The sequence below is a fragment of the Symphodus melops genome, assembly GCF_947650265.1.
Source record: "Symphodus melops genome assembly, chromosome: 19".
In the NCBI taxonomy this organism is placed as follows: domain Eukaryota; kingdom Metazoa; phylum Chordata; class Actinopteri; order Labriformes; family Labridae; genus Symphodus; species Symphodus melops.
In genome coordinates, this window is record NC_136709.1 from 1,573,827 (window position 1) to 1,599,039 (window position 25,213).

The window sequence follows — 25,213 nt, forward strand, 5'->3', positions numbered from 1 at the left end:
AAATCTGCCCTCAGAGTTACTGATAGTAAGTCACTGAGCCTTAAATAGATGGTTCATTAAACATGTCTTTTTGTGGGAGAGTTTGTGTTCTTCACTCTCGTTTTACGATATGAACATGAGCACATTTAGACAAACTTCAGGGTAAATTCATATTCCTTCAAATAAATGTATTATTTAAATCTCTATATCTATTTATAAGACACTGTTGTCATCATGACAAGATTTTTTTTATGTTCAACAAAAGACGAGATTAAAACAAGAACTCTATCATCAAAGCAGGGCAAACCAGAGATTTCATGTGAGGGTCCTGATCCTAATCCACGCTGAAAGATCCACTAAAGACATGCCCTAATAAACTCTCTGTGCGTGTGTGTGTGTGTGTGTGTGTGTGTAAAGTAGTCTCATAACACGCGATTCTCAAGACAGTCTGCACTTTTTAGAATGGATCACAGAAAACAGGTCATCGACACGATTAAAGCGTTTTATTTGAGAGTGAGTGTGTGCAGATGGAGGGTTAAAGGTTTGTAATAGATGTATGTCTCTCTCTCTCTCTCTCGCTCGCTCTCTCTCTGAGCTGTAATGCACAGTAACAGCTGGCACCCTCTCTTCTCCTCTCTCTCTCACACCGAGTATTTAGCCTGTTGTTGTCTCGGCACTATCATCCTCTTACACACAAACACACAACGCAGCTCTTGGAAAGGCTTGTTTGGATTTTACATGGATGCTCCTTTTTCCTACGATGACCAGTGACAGAGGTCTGCAGGCTCTGCAGGAGATAAAGGTAAACACATGCTTTTCTTTCTGCAGAGAAACTTAAATGGCTCCATCAGATAAAAATTATGATTCACCAGGCAAAATCTTCAATTAAACTTTGCAAAGCTACAATTTTGTATTTGTTGCTTTAGAAAAGATTTTCAACTTTGGTAAAACAAATTGTAAAAAAATCCTCTGAAGAATAACTTTGAACAGCAGACTTTGTGAAATCGATCACTGTATCTCTGTCACAAAACCTCCAATGCAAACATGAATTTAAAACAATGTTCAGGTGTTATTTATTTCACGCCTCTGCAGAGGAGAGGGACAAAATGACAACGTAAGAGCCTGTCACTCCCAGTGGCGATTCTGGAGTCTGTCGAGGCCCTACTGTAAGCACATCGGGGGGCCCTCTAACCAGCGTTCATCATCATCATGTCTGCAAGAGTCCCGACCCTTACTCCTCCTCCCCTTTCTGTTTTTAACTCCCACATGATTCCGCTTCATGTTCCTTCACCTCCGGTCACTCCATCGTTAGCAGACCACAGATATATATTGAAAATGAACCGAGAGACGGTTTAAACGCTGCACAACAACACCTGAGATGCAAACAAATACACACCGCAAGCTTTTATAATGTGGAATTAACAATGAAGAAAAACGAGCGTGGGTACAGTCGCGTGTGAGTCAAGAGTGTTTCCACACATTGTGGGTTCAAGACTTTCTATAATCATCAGCAAAGATTAACAGCTGACCCTCGGCGGAGAGAATAATCTGCCTGTGAGCTCAAACTCTGCAGCCTTTACATGAAAGCCTTTGTCATTCAGGTCTGCTGCTGAACATGGAAGAGAAGAGCTGGACAGACAGAGACACAGAGACAGAGAGAGAGACACAGAGAGAGAGAGAGAGAGAGAGAGAGAGAGAGACAGAGAGAGAGACAGAGACAGAGACACAGAGAGAGAGTGAGAGAGAGAGAGAGAGAGAGAGAGAGAGACACAGAGAGAGAGACAGAGACACAGAGAGAGAGACAGAGAGAGAGAGAGAGAGACAGAGAGAGAGAGACAGAGAGAGAGACAGAGACACACAGAGAGAGAGAGACAGAGACACAGAGAGAGACAGAGACACACAGAGAGAGAGAGAGAGACAGAGACACACATAGAGAGAGAGAGAGACAGAGACACAGACACAGAGAGAGAGAGAGAGACAGAGAGAGAGAGAGAGAGACAGAGAGAGAGAGACAGAGAGAGAGACAGAGACACACAGAGAGAGAGAGACAGAGACACAGAGAGAGACAGAGACACAGAGAGAGAGAGAGAGAGACAGAGACACACATAGAGAGAGAGAGAGACAGAGACAGAGACACAGAGAGAGAGAGAGAGACAGAGAGAGAGACAGAGAGAGAGAGACAGAGAGAGAGACAGAGAGAGACAGAGACACACAGAGAGAGAGCGACAGAGACACAGAGAGAGACAGAGACACACAGAGAGAGAGAGAGAGAGAGAGAGAGAGACAGAGACACAGAGAGAGATACACAGACAGAGACACAGAGAGAGATACACAGACAGAGACACAGAGACAGAGAGAGACATGTTAGTGGTCAATGCATGTGATTGTCAACATCTTCAATCAAATCACTTGAGCTGTAGTGTTGTTTCTGTGAAGTTAAAATGTTTTTTTTTTCTTTTCAGCAACACGACATTCAGAATGCATCAAGTTTGAGCGCTGCAGTAATTTCATCTGAAGGTGAGTAAAGAAAAACAAACTCCAGTGTAACAATGATATTCAACAAAAACAGTTGTTTGAATGTACGTGTGTGTGTGTGTGTGTGTGTGTGTGTGTGTGTGTGTGTGTGTGTGTGTGTGTGTGTGTGTGTGTGTGTGTGTGTGTGTGTGTGTGTTAGAGAGTGAGTGATGTGTGAGCAGGCTCTGGTCCACGTCCCCTCCTCATCCTACCCGGGTCGTGGTCACCTGACCGCTCTGCATCGGGCCGCCACGGTGGGAAACGGTGACACGATGGCTGCTCTGATTCAGGGGGGCTGTGCTGTCGACCTGCAGGATAAAGTGAGTCCTTGCACACTGTATATATATTTTACACATCAACACCAGCTGCACACGTGTTTTTGTGTGTTTCGTTTGTGATGTAAAAAAATGTCTTCATTTTGTGTTTGAGGACGGAAATACGGCGCTGCACGAGGTCTCCTGGCACGGCTTCACTCACTGCGTCAAACTGCTCACCAAGGCAGGAGCTGACGTCCACATAAGGAATAAGGTTGGAAAATAAAACCAATATAAAAGAAAAAAAAAACATTCTTGTTAGGTTAACCCGACCCTGACCAGAAGCAGTTACAGCGGGATTTTGTCTCAGGCAGGAAACACAGCCCTCCACCTGGCCTGTCAGAACGCACACGCTCAGACTGCTCGCCTCCTGCTGCTCGAGGGATCCAAACCAGACACCAAGAACAACGTGAGTCCTCTGACATCCCACAATGCACTGAGCTCAACTCAACAACATGGCGTCAAGTCAGTATAATCAAGGCTTTGGAGATGTTCCCTTCATGACATCACAAAGGGCAGTAGCCCCTCCCCCAGGTGGGTGACACTCCCACAGCTAGGTGTTTGTTCTGCCCTCTGAGTCTGCCTTCTCACCGTAAACAATAGGACATGGAGCCAGAAAGCAGCGAGTACACCCGAGCCCTTCCAGAGAGGGGGCGTGGTCAGACACAGCTCATTTACATATTTAAAGCTACAGACACAGAAACAGCCTGTTCTGAGCAGGACTGAAATAGAGGGGTTTATAGACAGAGAAGCTCTGAGACTTAATTTAAGTGGTTGAAGAAGATGAGAATATGTGAGCTTTTAAGGTGAGCTTTAGGTACGATGGATTTAATAATCAGTACAGAGTCGTTTCTTGATTCACTTTACACACGACAGACCTCGATATAGCTTGAAAACATGAAAGAAATGATTGTGTTATTTTGCAGATGGGTGACACGTGTTTGCATGTTGCTGCTCGTTACAACAACCTGACTCTGGTGAAGATCCTGCTCAGTTCTCTGTGCTCTGCAACCGAGAGAAACCAGGTACAGAATCATTGAGGCTAAGTGAAGCATTGTTAGGAAGCAGTTGAAGTTTTGCAAGAATGTTTTCAGTATTGAAATGTTAAAAAAAAATAAGCTTAAGCAAATCAATACATGTGAAAGTGTTGTTCAAACATTTACTGTACTATACTGTGAATACATTCTGTCGTTGTTTTCCTGCAGTCAGGGGACACGGCTCTGCATGTGGCTGCTGCTCTGAACCATAAGAGGACAGTGGAGCTCTTACTGGAGGCGGGGACTGATGGGAAAATCAGGAACAATGTGAGTAGCAGATATGAGCGAAGTAACTGCGTCTGATCCAGCCAACTTTATCTTCCTGTTGGTGTCACGGATGTATCCGTCTGTCTCACCTTATTATAAACCTCATTTTTAGATTCAAGGTCTGAACATGTTTAGAACAGCCATGCTATGATATTATTGGTTGTTTTCACAGGCCAATGATTCCATATTGATCGTTTACATTTTTGTGATGTAACAAGAGAAGTCGGTTCAAACTCTGTGCAGCAGAGGGTGCCATATTCAGACTTTAGATCCCAGAAGAAGCAAAGTGAAATGAGTGGGTGCTGCCTCACTTTATGAATCCTAGAGTCGGCTTTACTTGCCAGGGATGAAAACCCTGGTTAACTCTTTCTGAACAACATTATATACTAAACCGATACATACGGAAACACAGCAGTGAGGGGGGCCCCGGGATGAACACTTCTTCTACACCTTCTAAGGACCTCTAGGTCTAGGTGGAGTACAGCTTGTGTAAAGTGTACTTTCAGTGAGTCTGAATAATGTTCTGTTCTCTCTCAGGCAGGTAAAACAGCTCTGGACAAAGCCAGAGATAACAACCACAAAGATGTCGCTCTTCTCCTGGCCAAGGCTCCTCAGGTCGGTATCTTCACCTCTAACATGGACAAAGACTTTTTTTGTTGGTGTTATGTATAAGATGGATCACAACATATAAAAATGTGAATGTGTGAATATTTCATTGTACTTCATTTTAACTGGTTTAATCACAGTTTATACTTGTAGACATCTTGAACCGACTGGGGAGGGATGAAACATTTCTCACTTTGAGACAATTTACTAAACCAGCCAAGTTAATTATTAAAGGTTACATGTTCTCCTCTTCTTCAGTGTAATGTGTGAAGTTTCTTGTAAATCCACTCTGATCCTGTATGTGATCATGTCTATAAACCCCTCGATTTCAGCCCTTCTCAGAACAGGCTGTTTCTGTGTCTGTAGCTTTAAATATGTAAATGAGCTGTGTCTGACCACGCCCCCTCTCTGGAAGGGCTCGGGTGTACTCGCTGCTTTCTGGCTCCATGTCCTATTGTTTACTGTGAGAAGGCAGACTCAGAGGGCAGAACAAACACCTAGCTGTGGGAGTGTCACCCACCTGGGGGAGGGGCTACTGCCCTTTGTGATGTCATGAAGGGAACATCTCCAAACGGCCTGTTTAAGCACACATTTTCTAAAAAGTAGAGCAGGCAGGAGACGGAGAGGATGGACTTTTATCATCATTGGGGGGTTTGTAGACAGATAGTGTTAGTGTCGGAGAAACAGGGTGAATTTAACATGATCAGTGACCTTTAATGAAACATCTGTCTCCCTTTTAACTAGACCAGTGAAAAATGATGACATTGGTGTTAGATATTGGTGTTAATTCTTTATTTAACTAGAGGAAATCTGATGTTGAGGCTGAACCCTGCAACATGTTTTAGTTTTTTCGTATAAGTGACCTTAAGTGGTCTAAAACTTTGTGAACACAATAACATGAGTTATGTATTCATATTGATTTTCATAGAAGTTGTTGGACTTTATTTCTGAATGTTAAAAAGTCCTGCTGCTCATCAGTGTGCAGAAGTTTCAGGCAGCTGGTTCAGTAGGTTTTTGCAAACTGAGCATGTGCAGTTCAAGTGTCTGATGCTTCTGATTTGGCGAAACAAGAGTCGCTCTCAACCTTTCCCAGTCTACCATGTTTATGTTTGACAAAGAATAAACAAGAAGATTTAACATTTGTCTTCAGGTTCATCGCTTCATGAGGAAAACAATCAAGAAGCGAAGAGAGCGACAGAAACCTGAGAGGAGGACTCAGTCTGAGCCCAGGAAGGAAATGCTACCAAACAAAGTGAGAAAACACACTTCATTTAACACGAGGTGTCGGCCCTGATTTTCCCAAATGTGTGCATCTATAGTTATCTCTCTTCCATGTACAAGATCTTTACCTTAAACAAGTTCAAAGATGAACAATATTTAGCACGTTGCTTTCAAATTACTCATGAAAGAGATAAGATCATCGCATGTACAGTAAGTGAAGGTTTGCTGTGTTTCTATAAAAGAGAAACAGCTGTAGTCATCAGATTAGTGCATTAACAATAAAAACAACAAGTGTTCAAAGTTTCCTTCTCTTATAAAGATGCAATGATCCACTCTTCAAGCAGAATCAGTTCAGAAACTTCTATTTCTGTCATGTTGTGTTTTTGATGCTTTCTCTATTGTTCTGTGCATGTCGAGCAGAACAGCAGTTCTGTTCTGGAGGAAACTCACAGCAGCGAACAAACCAGGAACCAGGTGAGTCCTCGCAGACCGAAGAAACAGAAACAGCAAAACCACAACACCTCAGCTGCTGTCAGCAACCCCTGCAGCCCCCAGCAGAGACGGAGAGTCAGGGTCCAGGTGAGTCCCTCCAATGCTGCAGCTCCTCCTAAACTTCCCCCAAGGCAACGAGGTCTTCATTACTGATCATTTTTGTCAGATGTCGTGATCATTTATCTTCATTCGTTTTCACACACACTCTTGGAAATGTCTAGAAAACACCCCATGCCGTGGATGAAGATGTCGATCTGAGAAAAACAAAGAAGGACGTCCACGTTAGGAAAGATCTGCTCTGGGATGACGACGAAGAATTTAGTCCCGCTCTCGATGGAAAAACCTTCCAGCTGTACTCTCTGTATCGGGACAAGGACGGAAACATCAAACAGGTTACAGATGAGTCTTTACTTTCTAAGGATGTTTTTGGTATTTTGACGTATCAGATGTTTCCAGAAGGATGATAAAGTTCTTCCTGCTGATGTGCCTCTCTTCAGGCTCCAGCTGATGGATGTCAGTGTCAGCCGCTGCTGCAGAAGCTGGAAGTTCAGCTGAAAGCCACACAGGAGGAGATGAGGCTGCACATCCTGAACATCCAGGAGGAGGTCAGCTGCAAACTGGGACAGATGGACCGCAGGAACCGACACCAGGTGCTCTTCTTCAAACTTCACATTTTCACCTCAGGGAGAAAAACAAACAAAACTTTGTGCAGCTTTTGCAGCTCTTAACCTGCACAAATCAGAAGAGTCCTATTCCAAAAAAAAAAAGCATTCCTACCTCTGCTGCAGAAAGAAGAGTTTTGATGACCTGTTGCTTTTTTCATGATTTTCAACATCAGTATTTTCTCTGTCGAGCACAAAACGAATTCACAACGCTCAGATTGTTTTTGCACTTTACTCAGATCAAAGTCCTGGACGTGCTGAACCAAGAACGAGCCGCAGCAGAGAGGAGGAGCATGATGTACAGGATCGAACAGCGAGTGGCTCAGGGAAGAGAGGAAACACTGATGACACAGGTACAGGTGATAGACCTCCAGCTGACAATGGATCTCTCTACAGTGTGAGGACTTTTAGTGGAAATATTTTAGCCACTAGACTTTGCAGCCATTACAGCCTGTTTCAAAGCGGTTGATTTTACTGTCTAAGTAGTTTTTTTTAGGGATAACTTAAATAAAGAAGCACCCAGGTAAATCAATTTGTGGTCTGGGGAGTTCTTGCTCTGGCTGAGGACATGTTTGATGCTTCTCAAGCAGGCAGCAGTGTCTCATGAACTGAAGAGATGGTGTCTGTCCCAGCTGAAGGACATGGAGGTGCACGTCCCCTCCAAAACCAAGTACTACAAACTCCTCCCCTCGCCGTCCGTGGAGCAGTGTGCGGGCGACACTGAGCTGGAGTCCCTCCCCCTGCTGTCTGTCATTCCTGGAGACAGCAGCACCTCGCTGGCCACCTACGTCAACATCCTTCCGTCCAGATCCGCTCACAGTCAGGACATCCTGAAACAGGAGCAGAACAACGGGACGTATTTTGAAATGAAAATGGACCGGTCACCAGGTAAGTTAAAAGTAAAAAATGGAATGAAGGCAGACTCTTTCAAAGGTTCATTCAGCAAGGAAAGTATTGATCTGTGATTCTGCACCCCTCTCCCTGTCTTCTCAGATGATTATGAAAACACAGCCCTGTTTCCTCTGCCTGCACAGAGCACCCCCGGCCTCCTGCTGGGCTCTGTGGAACCCCTCTGGCAGCCTCCGGCAGTGCAGGACGGGCCTGTCGCGCCGACTCCGTGCAGGGGGGAGGGCTTTTCCACCAGCAGCAGCAGCTGGTCCAGCATCAGCAACCAGGCACCCAGACTGATCCAGCATCAGGATCAAAGCTTTGACATGAACCAGTTTGCAGAGGGAATGAGCAGCCGCAGGCGTTCAGGGATCCATGCTGAGGGAACCAGGACTCTGGAGTTCTTTATTGACCATCCTGTAGAGCCCACATTCACCCAGGAGAGAAACAACCTCCACGCCAAGGAGGTGAGGGTAAATGATAACAGGAAGTGGGTTTGATTGGATATGTCAAGGATAATTCAATTGGAGTTTTATTTCTTTGTGAGGGTGAATATTTCTGTTACAATGCAACTTAACAGTGTCGTCGTCTGTATCAAATTGTCGCATCCCATTTGTCTTATCGGACTGTATCACGTCTTATCACATCGTGTTGTATCCTGTCCTGTATGATGCTGTATCAAATTGTAAATTTAAGAATGATTGTCAACATTTACATTTATGACATACACGATGAAGAGAAGCACACAGAGCCACAGGTTAACACACAGATGCTACTTGGCTCTGATTGGCTGGGTTAGTGTTGTGTTTGGATTTACATTTCCCACTCAGAGTGGATAGTTTACAGAAGAAATTTGGATTATATTGCACGCTGGAATTTAAAGCAGAAAGATGATCTGTGATTTTCGAACATTTCCATGTAAAACGTGACGTCAGCGTGATTTGGTGATTTGGATTCTTCATCAGGTGACTCAGCGCTTCTTTGAGACCGTGTCCATCCAGCTGGAGCGGTGGTACGAGAGGAAGGTCGTGGAGGTGGAGCAGCAGACGGAGCTCCGATCCCAGCAGGACAGGAAGGAGCTGCTGCAGCGAATCAGCATGCTGGAGGAGGAGCTTGCAAGGCTGAAAACCAATGAGAACACAGAGGCACTGGTGCAACTTGACAGTGAATAAAAACTAAAACAAGAATGAATTTTTTTTTTTTGTACTCACTTTGTTTGAACTGAAAAAGACTCACATAAGGAAAGGTAGAAAATGACGATTTACATGTGTTAATATGAACTGACAAATCAAGATTGTTCTGTTCTGTTATATTTCTAACATTATAAATAACCTAATTCAACGGTGCATGATTTAAACATGACAATGTTTACATTAAAATATCTAATTAACAAAAAATATACTAGGTTTCCTCCAATTGATGTTGAGATACAAAAAAAAGAGCACAAACAAAAACAACAAAGACAGATGATTCTCAATAAACACAATCACACACTATGCACAAGTGGTTTCAGGTGTTTGTCTTCATTTGTGTCAGTCGTGAGAGTGTGTTGTCCAAGTTCTGAGAAAAACTCACCTTGAAGCAGCAGACAGTCAGTGGAGCCCGTGTGGTTGAGTCCAGTGGTTCAGTTCAGCACAGGTGTTTAACTATTCATGTTTAAATCACATCACATTCACTCAAGTCTTTGATCAGAGTCCACATCAGACCAACCCGCTTTGCAGTGGAATCTGGGCGCCTACATAACCCCATCTTCTGATTGACTCGTTCTTAATGTCCCTTGAGCTCTCACTTAACTCGGTAAAACCGCGTTTTCTTTTGATGCATCAATTTCATGTAACGCCCTCCGGCTAACTCTAAAGACTGTAGTTCTTCCCTCTCTCTAACTGTGACTGTTTAAAATGGATCTCAGTGCTGTTTGTAATAGATTTGAATGGTTTACCCACAACATTCTCATTTACCACGTTCAACAAGAAGCAAACGTTACCGGTTCAAAAATCTGTATGATGGGGTTCTGATGGCCCGGGTTCAAGTCCAACCTGTGGCTCCTTTCCTGCATTTAAATCCTCACTCACTCACTCGCTCGCTCACTCGCTCACTCACTGTCTGTCTCTTTCTCTCTCTCTCTCTCTCTCTCTCTCTCATAAATTCAAACTTTATCTATTGTCTGAACTTATAAAAGATAAAAGTAAAAAAATACACCTCAGGAGGAAGTTTTATTTATTCCCCCGTACTTTAAAATAGTTGTAATAATAATATCCAGCTGGAGTCCATTCAACCAGACATCACAGTCTCCTCTGTGTTGACATGTTCCAGTCTTTGGTTTGCTTGAGTACGATGTTAACACAGATCAACTTCATTGATCGTGATACACTCTGCATTGTTGTTGGAGCACATAGTGTCGAGGCGAAGGTTCCCCCTCTCCCCTCTCTAAAGCCCCCTCTCTGTTGAAAACATGTTTTTTAATATTAGTAGGAAGTAATTCATTTGTGCTGTGCTGAATTCTAACAGCTGCTACAAAAGCTCTGTAACAAGATCTGTCTGAACTGTACGCACATGATATCAACAACACCAAGAGGAGTTAAGCTGGTGTCAACAAACACACAAACAAACAAACAGAGTAGACTAAGTCCCGCCCACCGCCCCCAATGGCCTTACGGACAGCTGAGCAGCGGGGGGGCGGATCTTGTGCTAGAGCAGCCAGTGGTTGTGTAACCCAATGATCCTGGTGTGACATCTGGCTTTTGGCCTCAGTGACCACAGCTTCTGAAGGGAAAATCAAATCAATGCTCCATTGACTCTGTCAGAGCGCGATGGAAACCTAATTAAAGGCCCTGCGGGCACAGCTGGTCATTTTATGCAGCCAAGCACCAGGCCCCTCAAATCAAGCCGGTAATATGAACTATTGCTTTACTCTGTGCGCTGAGGGAGGCGGTCTGCTGCTGTCAGCGTTCGATATGTTGAAGCTCAAGCATGTGTCATGTGAAGGTTTCATAGTATCCTGACAAACAGTCGTGCCTTCTGGTCAAAAACTCATTACTAAGTACGCAACTGAGCTAATGTGCTGCAGAAGAGTCCGATGGAGTATTGCTCTCATAGTGTAAAGTACGGTGGCCCTGAGAGCTCAATCAACTGCATCTAAAGAAATCAAATGCAAATTAATGTAAACTTAAATAGGATTAATTTTACAGGATAAGTGAATAATACACAATCTTGGGGGAGGGCAGAAATATCCTGGAAGCAACAATAATAATAATAATTTACACTTTATTAATCCCACGAGGGGAAATTCAGTTTTTACACTCTGTCTAACACACACATAGGCCGAGATACACACTCATGCACAAACAGGGTTCTAGTGACATGCATTAATGGAGAGGTCTCAGAGTGAGGGGGCTGCCCACAGCAAGCGCTCCAGAGCAGTTTTGGGGTTCGGTGCCTTGCTCAGGGGCACCTCGGCAGTGCTCAGGAAATGGACTGGCACCTCTCCAGTTACCAGACCAGTTTCCAGACTTGGTCCGTGCCGGGACTTGAACCGGCGACCCTCCGGTTCCCAACCCAAGTCCCTACAGACTGAGCTACTGCCGCCCCAACAACCTGGATTTCCAAAAAACTTCTTGGGACCTTGTTTTGGTTGAAGAACTACACCGCTTTACACCAATTACTAGAAGTGTACACTGTGTTTTATAACCAATATTTCCCCCATTATATTAAAACCAGAAAGTTATGAAGTAAACTCTGCGATCAGTTGTGGTTTAAAAACAATCAATTTATCAAATACAGTGCCTCTTCTGACAGTTTTCCAATCAACTGTAGCCGTAGTATTCAGCAGGATCAGTGTAGGGTCTTATTAGTAACAGAGCAAGGTCAATCTGGATGGTTCTAAATTCCCTATAGCTTGATCAAAGTGCAAATGTTTGTGTCTCCCTGATAAGTTTAAGGAAGGTGTTAGCTAAATCCTCATTAGCTGCTAGTTCCTAACATCCCCTTTTTGGTGTATGTCGAGAATCATTCTTCAAATAATTAACCGTTCCGATCGTTTGTCTTTCTTGTAAATTGTTCTTTTTCCACTATTGAGTATTTTTCACATGAATGCTTTTACAGTACAACATGTCTGTACAGACTGTTGGATTGAATTATCACAGCGGGGATGCCAGCCAGTCATGCATGCGCGTACAAGCACGGAGCAATTCCAAAATCAGAAGCTGCGTAGAGGATGGTATGTCGTGGCGTCCATTAAAACACATTGGCCACACTAGATGAAAGCAGGTTGATGGCTCCCAGTTGGCTCAGTTACATCTTTATGTTGAGGGAAACAGAAAGAGGTCGCATGTGAAAGAGCAACCATAAACAAATATCCCCTCTCTCTGCCAGAGAGGCAGATATTGATGGCACTGGCTGGTTGTTGTTGGCACTGTTGGCGTGGGAGAAGCTAGGGGGTTGGGGGACATTGTCCCGTCGGGGGGGCGATCGATTGTCACATCCTGTGAACCCTGCATGTAACACGGGAGAGCACTCCAACGCACAGCGAGCCAAACAACACACACAGATACACCGAGAGACAAAGACCGACGACAGCTGAGGGATGTGGGCTGGAGGACGGGGACCGACGCAAGGGGACCACCAAACACCTCCATGGGGTAGCCACTCAGACTTGGCCAATTACTGGGATACATATTTAATCACGATGAAGTGCATCAAGAGACAAAGAGGGAACCCGTACTAGTGAAACGTAAGTGCTCCTGATTCTAGTCCTTGGCGGAGAAATCCGGATAAAAATTCAGTTTTTAAGGCAGAACTAGCTTGTAATAGGGGCACACACTGTTAATAGTTAAGTATCACAATGCTAGCGTTTCTCTTTGGTCTGACCAGACAGTCCCTCTTGACAGGCCTTGATTTTAACATTGTGGTACCACTCATGATGAACAGTCATCTCCTTCAGTCAAACATCACAAGGAGAGCGCTCCAACACCTGATTGGATGAGAACGTTGTTGCTAGGATTTTGACAGTGCGTGCCGTTTAAAACATGGAAAGATAAGGCAGCTCTAACTTTTCTCTAAAAGTAGTCGGGTAAGAATGTTTAATTTTCTCACCTAGAACATCAGAATTTCAAATGAAGTGGTACATCTAAAAAATCCCATTAAAGTGTCCTTTGGTGATGTTTCCATGATTCATCAGTTGTTTAGTTTCTTCAACACAACCCCATCAGTTTATATAGTTTGACTAATATGATGGATATGATATGATATATCCTCATTGTGTAACTATTTTTGCTATGCCAACTTTCCACACATTTTTAATTGTTAATAAATCCCATGTGTACATTGAAACCTCAAACAATGGATATATCCTGTGGACTTTTTGTGGATTTTGCATGCAAAGCCTGTATAGAGCCATAGAAGCCAAATAGCTCAATAGTTGTCTGAAAGCTAATTGGTAGGTTGACATGTTCTTTCATTGCTACGTAAAACAAACTTGCCATAGTTTGTTAGATCCAATTCAACAGAATTGGCCTGCTGCTGCTGTGTTACTGGTTACTGTCTCATGCAAATTCCCTTTTGGTTGTTTAGAGGCCCACTGTTTTAGAAAAAAGAGCATTATTTTTTAATGCTCTTTTTTCTAAAACAGAATCAAACTATACATTTGTGAACTTTTTTAAAGATGTTTTTTCATCCTCAGAAACTAATGTGGTTGGCTCTGAGAGCCACACAAGGTCAGGGGGGGTCAGGGAGCAGTGAGTTTGGGTGTGTTCATGGATTTTAACCACAACGCGCTGTATTTTTCTCAAGGTCAACATGATTCTGCTCTATGTTGAATAGTCCATGAAGGAAGTACATAGATTTCCAGTTCTGAAAAATCACAACAACACCGACAATAGTGTAACAGGGCAGCATAAAGCAAGAAGTCTGAAGAGGATGCAGCCAAGCAAACTTGTCCAAGAAGGATCAATGCTGATCTGTGGTCCACATTTGGTACACCCAACTGAGACCATGCACAGGTGGTAGTCAGTTTGCATAGAGGCCCAAAAGTGTTCATGATGGGCCCTTGATGGGTTACAAAGAGAGTCCATTGTGCATAAATGTGTCCAACTATGGACCACCCAGTACCATATTTTACTGTCTAAAGCACATTAACATTTTTTAGTCCACGCTGTCTCTCTTGCTTGCCAATTTTGGCCCATCACTAGAAGCTCACCTAACCCAGTAAGCCCAATTTAGGCCCAATTTGGATGTGTTAGTTGTGACGTTGTGAACAATCTCTGACGTTACAACTCTTATGAGAAAGGAATTCAACTGGTCCAACTAAAACCAAAACTGTAATCATTCTTAACAGCTCAAAACCACTCTGCTTTGAATTGCAACAATCCCAGGATCTTGCAAAGGAACATCTGTAACATGTATGTGCCTTTGCAAGGTAATAATATCAATGACTATTATGTTGCACCAGTTTTAGCTTTTGCCAACAAATAAAAATGCTAATCCGGCTCAGCTCGTCCTTTACCTGCAAGCTCTCTGAGCTCGCTTGGTTTTCTTGCATCATGGCATTTTTCTTTTAGCAATATTACAGTTGCTGTGGATATCATTAATCACTTTAGTTAGTCACAAATATTGCCTGTACTTTAAAAATAGTATTATGTTACCCTTACAAGTGTCTACCAAGCCATAACAATCCTGTGGCCTAACTTTTGGATGTTAATATGTTGGATATGCTGTATCTCCACAGTTTGAGGACATGTGGCATTGAAGAGGTGAGAAGCTGACCATGGGTGACTGGAACCTGCTGGGCAGCATCCTAGAAGAGGTCCACATTCATTCCACCATCGTGGGAAAGATCTGGCTTACCATACTCTTCATCTTCCGCATGCTGATCCTGGGTGCAGCCGCTGAGGATGTATGGGACGACGAGCAGACTGAGTTTGTCTGCAACACTGACCAGCCTGGCTGCAAGGCAGTCTGCTATGATCGTGCCTTTCCCATCTCCCTCATTAGATTCTGGGTCCTGCAAGTCATCTTTGTCTCTGCACCCTCACTGGTCTACATGGGCCATGCCCTCTATTGCATCCGGACACTGGAGAAGGAGCGGCACCGGAAACGGGCCCTGCTGAAAGACGAGATGGATGACGCTGAGATGGCAGTGGATGAACACAAGCGCCTGGAGAGGGAGCTGAGGAGGCTGGACGAGCAGAGGAAGGTGAAAAAGGCTCCTCTCAGAGGCTCTCTGCTGAGAACCTACATCATCCATATCCTTACACGCTCTGTGGTGGAGGTTGCCTTCATCCTGGGCCAGTATTTACTCTATGGTATCCAACTGGAGCCACTCTATAAGTGTGAGAGGCTACCCTGCCCTAACAGTGTAGACTGTTACATCTCCAGGCCCACAGAGAAGACCATCTTCATGGTCTTTATGATAATCATCGCTGGTGTGTCACTTTTCCTAAATATTCTGGAAATATCCCATCTGGGAGTAAGGAAAATCAAACAGACTCTTTACGGAGAGAGGTACACAGAGGATGACAGTCTGATTTACAAGAACAAGAGAAAGTCATCCTTACCACACCTCTGTGTGATGAGTAATGTATCACCTCATAATGGACCCTTAACTCAGACCTTTAAAGTGATCCCAGAGTCAAACATGAAGTCTCCTTATTTTAACACTGGGTTAAAAGCCAGCCATGATTCACGGGGACAGTACAGCTTGGCTCATCTGGTACAGACCAGCTTTATCTGCCCACAGCCTAGGATGCCAGTGATGTCTGGCCAAAACTGTGCCGTCCAAGCCCCCCAAACCCATGACGGTCCAGCCATTGTGGATGACCATCCAGGCTGGTCTTCGGCAGTCTCAAATGAAGACGGGATTACAACTGAAGAACCCCAGGAGGGCCAGCAACTCCAAAGATGCCATATTGAAGCTCTGCTGTCAAGTAGCAACATAAGGCCCAGCGCTGTCAGAGATCCGTTTGAGGACCAGCATAGAGACTCAATAGCAAGCGAAGTCATCGTCCCCAATCCACGAAAAACAAGCTTCATGATGAGGCCTCCTTCTGACAGTTTGTCCTCCATGACTGGCTCCACCAGCCCCTCATTACATACCTCAGAGGAGTCCGATGAACTGGGCTCTCTGCAGGGCGACATGCCCATGATGCCTCCTCCTGGAGGACGAAGAATGTCAATGGCAAGTATTGGGTGGGGAAAATAACATTTGTTTGGATGTAAGTTAGCACCAGTTAAGCCTCAAATACTACATTATAAAAGACAAAGTGTTACCAATGAGCTAGAAGCTTCTCCACAATCTGTGGACAGAGGTTCTTCATCTGTCATCCAAAAGGTTTCTTCAGAACTTTAACCAAGTCCAGATGCCTTTTGGAATACATTTTGGATTACTATAAGCTGGGTGATTGAGAGCCTACACAAACACATTTCCCTCATGGACTTCCTTTGCCATTTCTGTGCTGACTTTTTAGACATTTGTTTTGTCATTTTTTGCCTTTATTTGAAGGGCAGAGCTGAAGAGAGACAGGAAATGTTGGAAGGACAGAGTTGGGTAGATATGCACTTAATTGTCAAACCAGTGACCAGTGTGTCAAGACTGCAGCATTTGTTTTTGGGGTACATGCTCTACTGACTGAGCTAAACTGGCAACCCATTTCTGGTCTAACTTAAATGGACTTTGTCCGTTATAAATCAAGCACATAAATCTACAGCATATTTGAAATATCATTGAAGTCGAGGGCGAAAACTCTGAGGCAGCACTTAAAGAGAGATGAGGAGAAGGCTTTACAAACCTCATCAACTTATGAAAGACAAAATACGACTTCATAGAAACAAGAGATGATAAACAGTCTCGATCGAGAGGTGTGAAAGAGGCGGGAGAGAGAGATAGAGAGTTCATTCCTGTTGATCAGGACAAACACCGATGATGACTCAGTTGGCAGCCTCTGTCCATTCGATGCTTTCAGTGGAAATCTGAGAAGAAATCAAATGGTTCTGAAGTTCTTTCAGATAATGCCCTTCAGTTTTGACAGGAGGCCAAATAAATGAGAGGCCATTTGAAAAGTGAAACAAGGCAATCGAAAAAGAAGATTTGTAATAAAGCTAACAATGTCACATACTTACAACAAACACATTTAACAAAGCAAAATTATGTGTATGAATGCGGGTAGAAATATATACTTTTTTCCAAATTCAAATGGATAATTATTGCTCACGTTTTGCAATAGAATTAACAGAACATATAACCATGTCGTAACATAGAGCGATGGCCAAGACAAAATAACCTGTAACAATGGAGATTTATGGAAAGATCGTTGGGTGCTGAAAGAGTAGTGGTTAGTGCGCGCACGCCATGTACAGAGGCTACAATAGTCAAAGCAGACGGTTGGGGTTCGAAAGTGACCTGTGGCTTCTCCCTTCCCAATTTCTGACTTCGTACAATGTAAATTATTACCTCTGTAATAAAAGGCACTCAACCGATCAACTGACAGTGAAATAAATACATCTTGAGAATTTACTCTTTCATCAAAAGAGAATAGCTCTGCATGTAGTTTTTTTCTTATGTTATGTTGGTGTTAGTGGACCTGAAGACTGAGAGGTGAACTCTTTGATGCACTGACATTAGACATTTGCTTGCGGAGGGGCCATTATAAAGCCTGACATATTGAAACACTTTTTTTATTTCTAAATCATAGCTGTTGAAAGGTAAAATTGGTTGAATAAATAAATGATTCTGAACTCTCTCCTAACGCTTAAAATCCAAAACAAATCAATGTGTAAAACCTTTGAAATGCTTATAATACATTTAAACTGCAATAGGGTTTTTACTGTGTCACAACAAGTTTTAGTCAGGACAGCAGAATTTTAAACTTCAGTATGATACTAGTCTTTAATCCAGATATATCGATACCGAAACCATGGCAACACAAAAGTTGCAGACACCTGATATTGGGTAATTTCTTGTCTCTAATTGTCAAAACTTGCACACTTACTGTACTAAACATTTCCTTACTGAAGATTTTGATGATTTGAAAGTTATTATAAGGTCGTCTGTGTAATGGCGTTGTTATATTGCAGAGTTGGCTGATGTCGTGGTGAAGGGGCCCAATGTGACATCTCACCATTTGGTGCCTAGAAATCCTGGTGACGCCCCTGGATGAATCTAAACCTAAACCAAAGCTGTACTCTTTGTCTTTTTCAGAGCATGTTTCTGGATATCTCCTCTATCATGAAGAAATGACGTGAAGAGGCTAGCATCATGGCCGTAGGAGGTTTCGTTCCACAGCTCAGATTGTGTCACAAACTGTGGACAAACTGTATCAATGATCCAGCCGGCAGCATTGATCCATCAAGTCACACGGAGGACACGACCAATAAGTCTTGATGAGACAGCGAACTCAGTGCCAAAGCCCAGAACGTTTTGGATTTGAAGCACCTTAAAAAAAGGACCACACGTGGGTACTAACGGACAGGATCGTATCCGACCATGTGTTCCCGGAATTTTTTCAGACTGTGCAGAAACAACGTGACGGATTAAGGAGAAAACTCCTCAGAGGATCCGTTTGCTTCTGTAACTTCTGAATTTTCGAGATTTAAAATGTTTTTTTCTAAGTCCAAGACTTGATTAGAATCTGTGTACATGTGTGAAGTCATTTATATACGGTGATACTTTATATTATATTCAGATTAAATGCTTCTTAACAAAACAGCAAACACTTTGTCAACAGATATTTCATGAGCATCCACACCAACAGCACACCGGGAGACTTCTCATGCTTTCTCTTTTTTTATTTCTCAACAAAAAAAAAAAAAAAAATGGCCTTGATTTTTTTTTGTTCTTCTTTAAAACCGTTTTTCATATCAAATTAACAAAACATGACATGTTCCACAATATTTACAAAAACTCCAAACAAAACACGGGTCATTTGAACATTCAAAGATAAAAAAGGAAATCAACTCGGCATTAAAACAGTCGTGTTCGAAGATACTGAAAAAAATGACGATTAAAAAAATGGCTCACCAAAACCTACAAATACAATGAAGAAACCACCGTAAAAAGTTAGAAAGCACGTCACAGAAACTGTCTACAGAATGTCTATCATACAGTCGGTACCCATAACAAGAGGTATGCTGCTGAATCGTCCAGGTAGATAAGTGCTGAAGAGTCTGTTCAACTAAAAAAAAAAAAAAAACAGGTCCCAAAAGAAAACCATGATTGGAGTGGCCCCAACAAAGTCTTTTGTGAATAGAGTGACTTCTTTCCTGACGTTACGTCCATTTACACAAACAATTTGGATTTGAGGGAAATTAAGAGCAGCTAATCATTTCATTATTAATACGAGTATGAAAATGCATTACACTTCTCACTGACAAACTTTCTTAAAGTAATTACTTTTTTTATGTTTAACATTTATACACCTCCCTCTGATGTGACCTGTCTGCCCTTTGTTCTCTGCTCTAACTGCAGCATGATACATGAAGGTATCACTCAATCTAAATAAGAAAAGATAGCCTGTGGAAATGATCCAAGTTGACTTTTCTGTCACTGCGATGTTGTTATGAAACCTGTCTGGTGATTTCTAAGAGACAGGGTTGCAGAAATCTGATGTGTGTTTGGCAGTAGTTAAACCACAGATCCTCTTGATCACATTTTAAACATTTTTAAATGACGTCAGTGTCACAGCAGCTCCGCGTTAACGCGAGCAGACAGGATGAAGCTGCTTTTGATTTGTTTGTAAGTGGGAAAAAAAAAAATGCTTGCTGACTTTTTGACGTCATAAATATGTGAAAATAAATCATAATTACAGAATAAATCTCAGGTTCATGATTTGTTTCCACATATAATGTTTCATCCAATTATGACTGAGGAATCCAAACTCAGATGGTTTTTCTTTGAGGAGTTCTCCGTCGTATCGAAATCTCCCCCCCGCGTGATCACGGCTGTGTCAGGAGTGTCTTCACTCAGAGAACCAGGGTTACACTTTTCAACCATACACATTTTTTAAACTAATGTAGGTGTAAACAAGTGTCACATATTTTACATTGTTCACTCAGATGAGTCTGCCTTCAGTGTTCTTGAGGTCAGTAAAAGAAAAGCGAATCATTCCATACTTTGAGTTTGACTTTGTCTCCATTGGACCTCTGATGGTTTATGACATGAGATCATGTTTCCATATATGCAGACCCAAAGTGCACGTCAACAAAAAAACAGATGGTCATAATGATCTTTTTTTTTGTTTTCTAAACTTAGCCAGTCTTCTATTAGAGACCTTTGTTTAGGTTCCAGCTGTTCTTTCTAAATGTACTTTTGATTTGTTCTTTCATATTGTACACTTTGGGTCTCCATGTGTCCACAGCGAGATCATCACATTGTTCATCACAAGATAAGCTCTCATGAAAAGTAAGAAAAAACAAAACCCAAATCAGTCCTGAAATAACCTTATACTGTTGGTCTTTTTTCCAATTGGAGGCGTCAGCCAAAACAAAGAGAGCCGAGGTCAGAAGCGGCCACATCCACTTTTTATGTCACACAGTTTGTAAAAGTTGCAGCGTCGTTCAAATAAAATCCTTTGTTTCCATTCAGTGGGACAGTTTGGCCGCTGTAACCTCCGTAAGGCAAGACATCGTAGCTGCGCTCATCAGATTCTTTTTTTTTTTTCAACATTTTTTTTTTCAACATAACTAGTGTAAAAAAAAAAAGAAGAAGAAAAAAAGAGCTGAATTAGCTTGTCTATGAAACATAAACCCCCAGGTCTTAATCGTATCTCTACAGAGCAAAAAAAGAACAGCTTATTCACAAAACTGTAAACATACTCACACCCCTTTAAGGTCAAATATTACAACAAAAAAACGTGAACAAATCAATACTAAAAAAGGGAAGCCACCTACTTTATACATCTATGCACTTTCCTCTACACCCCCCCTCCCCCACCAACAAGAGTTCAATAAATAAATAAACATGTTCACATTAAAAGGAGTAAAGTCTAAGAAAACCAGCTACGCAGTGTTCTTCAGTGTACTCAGAGCATTAAATACATCTCAGGCAGAGGATCTGGGACACACACAGTCCTGTGCTCGTTTCACGTGTCGATCAATTTTCTGTTTTAAAATTCTTAAAATCTGATTCAAGCTCGTTCTGGTTGCCATGGCGACGCTGCTGGACACAAAAGTCGCGCAATGAAAACAGCGGCGGCCTCCTTCTTCTGCAAGGGGCTTTTAAAAGCCCATTCCAAACAAGGAAGTTGGGACGCTGTCAAATGTAAACAAACAGGATATAACGCCATATATAGCACGATGACAACAACACTGAATGTTGAAAAAAAAAAATCTATCGTAGTGGAAAATGAAAGGCCCGTTCTGAATGGCAGGTTTTTCAGCAACTAAACCATGCAATTTATTTTCCAACAATGACATCTTTGTTTCAACATTGAGCATGTTGTCTTTGTGCTTTTTTTCACTTCAACATTATGTTTTAAAATTTTGCAAATCATTAAATGCTGTTTCTGTTTTTTCACAGCTTCACAACTTCTTTTGGAAACAGGCTTGTGTATGAATTAGTCATGTAATAAATATTGCTGATTCCTTTATTTTTTTTTTTTATTCATCCGTCCGTGACTTCACTCTGAAGCATGCGAACAAAAGCGGAACAACCACTTCCATGGTGTAAACGGCGTGCTGCACTGGGACCAGCAGCTGCAGAGTGCACTCACCCAGGCCACGTGCCCCGACATCGACTTTTCAGCAGCAGATGAATTTGGCATCGCCCCGGATCAATAACGCACCAGCGTGTTTGCTTGGCGCTTCAGATCGTGCACCGTTAGAGAGAGACTGATTTGTGAGCAGAGAATCGAGCAAATTCACGTCTCATGTTTGTGTGGATTTGGAAACGTTGGTGTCTTACACCGACATACTAAACACGTGTTTAGTACGGATATTTGTCTTATGTACAATACAAGAACAGTGCAGCTAAATACATGATTACTATAAGTACAACACTCAGATCTGACCACTAATAAGACAATAAATAAATGCATCAAAAAGAGCACTTCTGATTCGTGTCAGCTGTCGATTAAAAGACCACACGTGTGTTTGAATGTTCAGATCCATTTTCCAAAGCTCAACAGACGAATCTACTTTTCTTTCATTTTTTTCAAATTTATGACCATTTATGTTATTTATAGGAAGCTACTGAGAGAGAGTCTGAAGATGCTGGAGGAAATTCTGCACTTTTTAGTTCATGATCTAAAATATTTGATCTGGACTTTTTCATGAGAACGCTTTTTGTCTCCATATTTCCAAAGAAGAACAAGAAGTCCCTGGACAAACAAGAGCTCAGGAATTGTAAAAAAAAAATAAAAAAAAAAAAAAATTAATAATCATAACGGTATTTTTGCCTCTGAATATTTGTCATGATTGGTCACTATTGGCCACATTGACGTTTTTTTAGAAACTGCTGTTAAGTGGATTTCTACGAAGGTCCTGAAGTCCCAAAAAAACAAAACACAAAAATCTTGAAACACAATAAATCAATTAGTGCACAATGTTTTATTATTTATTTATAACTTTTCGGACTTCAGGGGCCTCCGTAGTTTCCAAAAAACTGAAAGGAGAATATTAATTTCCCACTGAACAGTGCTTTAAAATTAAAAGTTGGTCTTGATCACATTAAATGAAATATCTTGACTGTAAAGGTTTTTATTTTATGAATTAAACGTTGTGGTCTGAGCAGCAGCTGTACGTCTGTAGTAATGAATAAATAAAACATTTATCAAGCTAAATATTAAGTTCAAGAAAGTTTCCCAGAGATCACCAATTATTTCTATAGAACGACTAAATCATGATCATGTTGCGATATATTGCACATAAATATTAATAATGAATTATCGTCTGGAATAGAATCACGTGGAGGTGAAACAGATTCGTGCTTTAAATCAGAGATCAGCTCACACATGACCATGAATGATCTTCATCCGTCCTCATTGATGAGTTTATGATTAAACCTGCACTGACTCACCTCACTAACCTGTGCTGAGAAGACTTCAATCAGCATTCACAAACTTTACTCAAGTCATTTAAAGGAACCATCACTCCTTGGTAGAAAATATTTGGAAAGTAGGAAATATTATTTTGAGAAGACTCAAGGAAGTAATCGATCTCCCCAGCTCAGATAACTTCCTGCGTACTGCTGCTCACGCTGAGCAGAAATAAAAGGATATTTCTGCTTCGTCTTTCTTTGGAAAATAGTCATCAGTAATAATAAAGGAACACCCGTATGGTCCTTTAATCTTTCGATCACCTCGTGATCGGCTTCAGACTCCGGTTAAGCGCCAGCGTCACGATGGGTTGGCTCGGCAGTGCTTTGATTCCGTCTCCTTGACATGAAGAGAAGAAACGTCCCTTCTGAGAACAATAAAAAGTAAAAAGTGAAGCTGGACAGAAGCGACTTTGCATATAATGACAGTTCATTTGACCGTTTCATCGAATGTAACATTTTACAATTAAACACCTTTGGTGACAGTTTACTTTATAGCCCTGTGTCACTCAACAACTACTGGTTCACTCCAAGATTTCAATCACGCGGCAACAGCTCCGCCGTTTGATGACGTGAAGTCGTTTAACAGATTCGTTTAACTTTCTGGAAAATACACTCATGTTTCTCCTTCTTTACAGGGTGATGGATGTAAGATAGCTTTCTATCTCATGCTCGTAAAGTACAGAGCTGCAGACAGGATGTGATTAGCCTAGCTTAGCATAACGAGTGAGAGAAACACTTAGCCTTGGTCTTTGAATAAAAGATAATAAAATAAATAAATAGATAATTAGGAGGCTGAACAGACTTTGAAATGAAGATATTATTCTGTTTTTCCAGAAAAGAGAATAAGGACAACGCTTTGCACAAATATCATGGGTGGTTAAAAAAATGGTGAACTACATTTGTTTGCATGGTTTATAAATCTGTGTGCATGCTTTACAAATCCGTGCCATTTTGTTAGCTGTGTGCTTGTTTTTTCAATCTGTGAAAATTGATTTCCAATGACAGCCGTGCCCACAGTTTGGGCCCACAGTTTGCATAACTGTGTGTACTGTTAACAAATCTGAGTGCGCTGACTGGAAGACAAAGCATCTCTATTTTTGTAAGCTTTAAACAAATTCTGCTGCCTTACAGTTCTTGAGGTTGATTTCTTTTTAATATTATGAAGACTAACTCGCTTGTCTTTATCCAGCCTTCATGCTATGCTAAGCTAACACTATCCTGTTAGTCTTACTGACATAAGACTGATTTGCTCTTGAATCTTTCACCCTCTCGAAGAAGGAAAATAAGAACATTTCCCCCAAATATTGACATTAAATCTGTGACACGTGTCCACAGATATGTAATTATCAAGATTTGACAGGACTGTAAAATAAAGTGCGGGTACGCGCTAACAGGGACATTACTAAACATTCTGAGGAATTCCTGAGTTTAACCTCCCATAATGCACCAGAGAGGGAAGGAAGCAGACAGGAAGGAAAAGTCAGGATGAGACAGAGAAAGACAGAAGAAGAAGTAGAAAAAGAGAGAAAGTGAGAGAAAGCTGCCAGTGCTTTTGATTTATAACCAGTCCAAAAATACCTGTTTAACAGTATTGCTGAAAAGACAACGCTTGTGTCATCGTTAGAAAAAAAGGAAAATACTTCAAATATTTAAGGTATAGACAAGTGAAACAGACCAAACTGTTCGCCCACCGAGGCTCTAAGCACAGTCCTGCTCCTCCGTTGTGCATTTCTCAGTCATTTCCTGACAGAAATCCACCGTGACAGTGGGGCTACATACTTCCTCCGTGGATCCAAGCGATAGTGTGTTCTCCATGTCCGGATGCCCGTCCTCCGGCCTCCCCTGGCCTGGACCCCCCTCAGACAGACATGCGGCGTTGCTTTGCTGGGACAAAGGTGACCGGGGCTGAGATGAGCCCGGGTCTGACGAAGGCGACGGTGGGTTTGATGTGAGGTCGATGCTGGCGGAGAGGGGAGCCGGCTGAGGGCCCTGCACCTCTCGACAAACTTGTTGGGATAGGAAGGAGAGGTTCTGCCAGAGATCGGACATGCAAACCTTCAGCTGGTTGCGCTCACTCAGCAGCTTCTCCTTCTCGTTAACCTGCGTCGTAAAGACAAAACGACATCTGGTCAGACTGTACACAAATCTAGACGACATGACAGAACCACAACGATGAAGCCAAAACATTCAGAGCTCCGCCGAATGACTGTG

The 25,213-nt window shown here is 42.2% G+C and overlaps 3 protein-coding genes across 3 annotated transcripts in view; 2 read left to right on the forward strand and 1 right to left on the reverse strand.

The window, feature by feature from the left end:
• The first annotated feature begins 625 nt into the window (after window positions 1–625).
• Window positions 626–9,223, forward strand: ankrd6a (ankyrin repeat domain 6a). The gene is made up of 15 exons (XM_079370416.1): window positions 626–781; window positions 2,654–2,813; window positions 2,923–3,021; window positions 3,118–3,216; window positions 3,734–3,832; window positions 4,013–4,111; window positions 4,649–4,726; window positions 5,868–5,969; window positions 6,359–6,517; window positions 6,652–6,822; window positions 6,928–7,080; window positions 7,332–7,445; window positions 7,680–7,980; window positions 8,086–8,447; window positions 8,946–9,223. The coding sequence occupies exons 2-15, from the start codon at window positions 2,664–2,666 to the stop codon at window positions 9,150–9,152; spliced, it is 2,193 nt and encodes a 730-aa protein (XP_079226542.1). The 5' UTR covers window positions 626–781; window positions 2,654–2,663; the 3' UTR covers window positions 9,153–9,223.
• A 3,355-nt stretch (window positions 9,224–12,578) lies between these two features.
• Window positions 12,579–19,466, forward strand: gja10a (gap junction protein alpha 10 a). Its single transcript, XM_079370520.1, has 3 exons — window positions 12,579–12,709; window positions 14,702–16,150; window positions 18,170–19,466. The coding sequence occupies exons 2-3, from the start codon at window positions 14,741–14,743 to the stop codon at window positions 18,206–18,208; spliced, it is 1,449 nt and encodes a 482-aa protein (XP_079226646.1). The 5' UTR covers window positions 12,579–12,709; window positions 14,702–14,740; the 3' UTR covers window positions 18,209–19,466.
• A 4,457-nt stretch (window positions 19,467–23,923) lies between these two features.
• Window positions 23,924–25,213, reverse strand: part of LOC306840919 (transcription regulator protein BACH2-like) — a 33,275-nt gene continuing 31,985 nt past the window's right edge. The window contains exon 5 of the mRNA XM_079370506.1: window positions 23,924–25,102. Coding sequence (XP_079226632.1) covers window positions 24,701–25,102 — 402 coding nt within the window. The 3' untranslated portion in view covers window positions 23,924–24,700. The remainder of the gene's footprint in view (window positions 25,103–25,213) is intronic.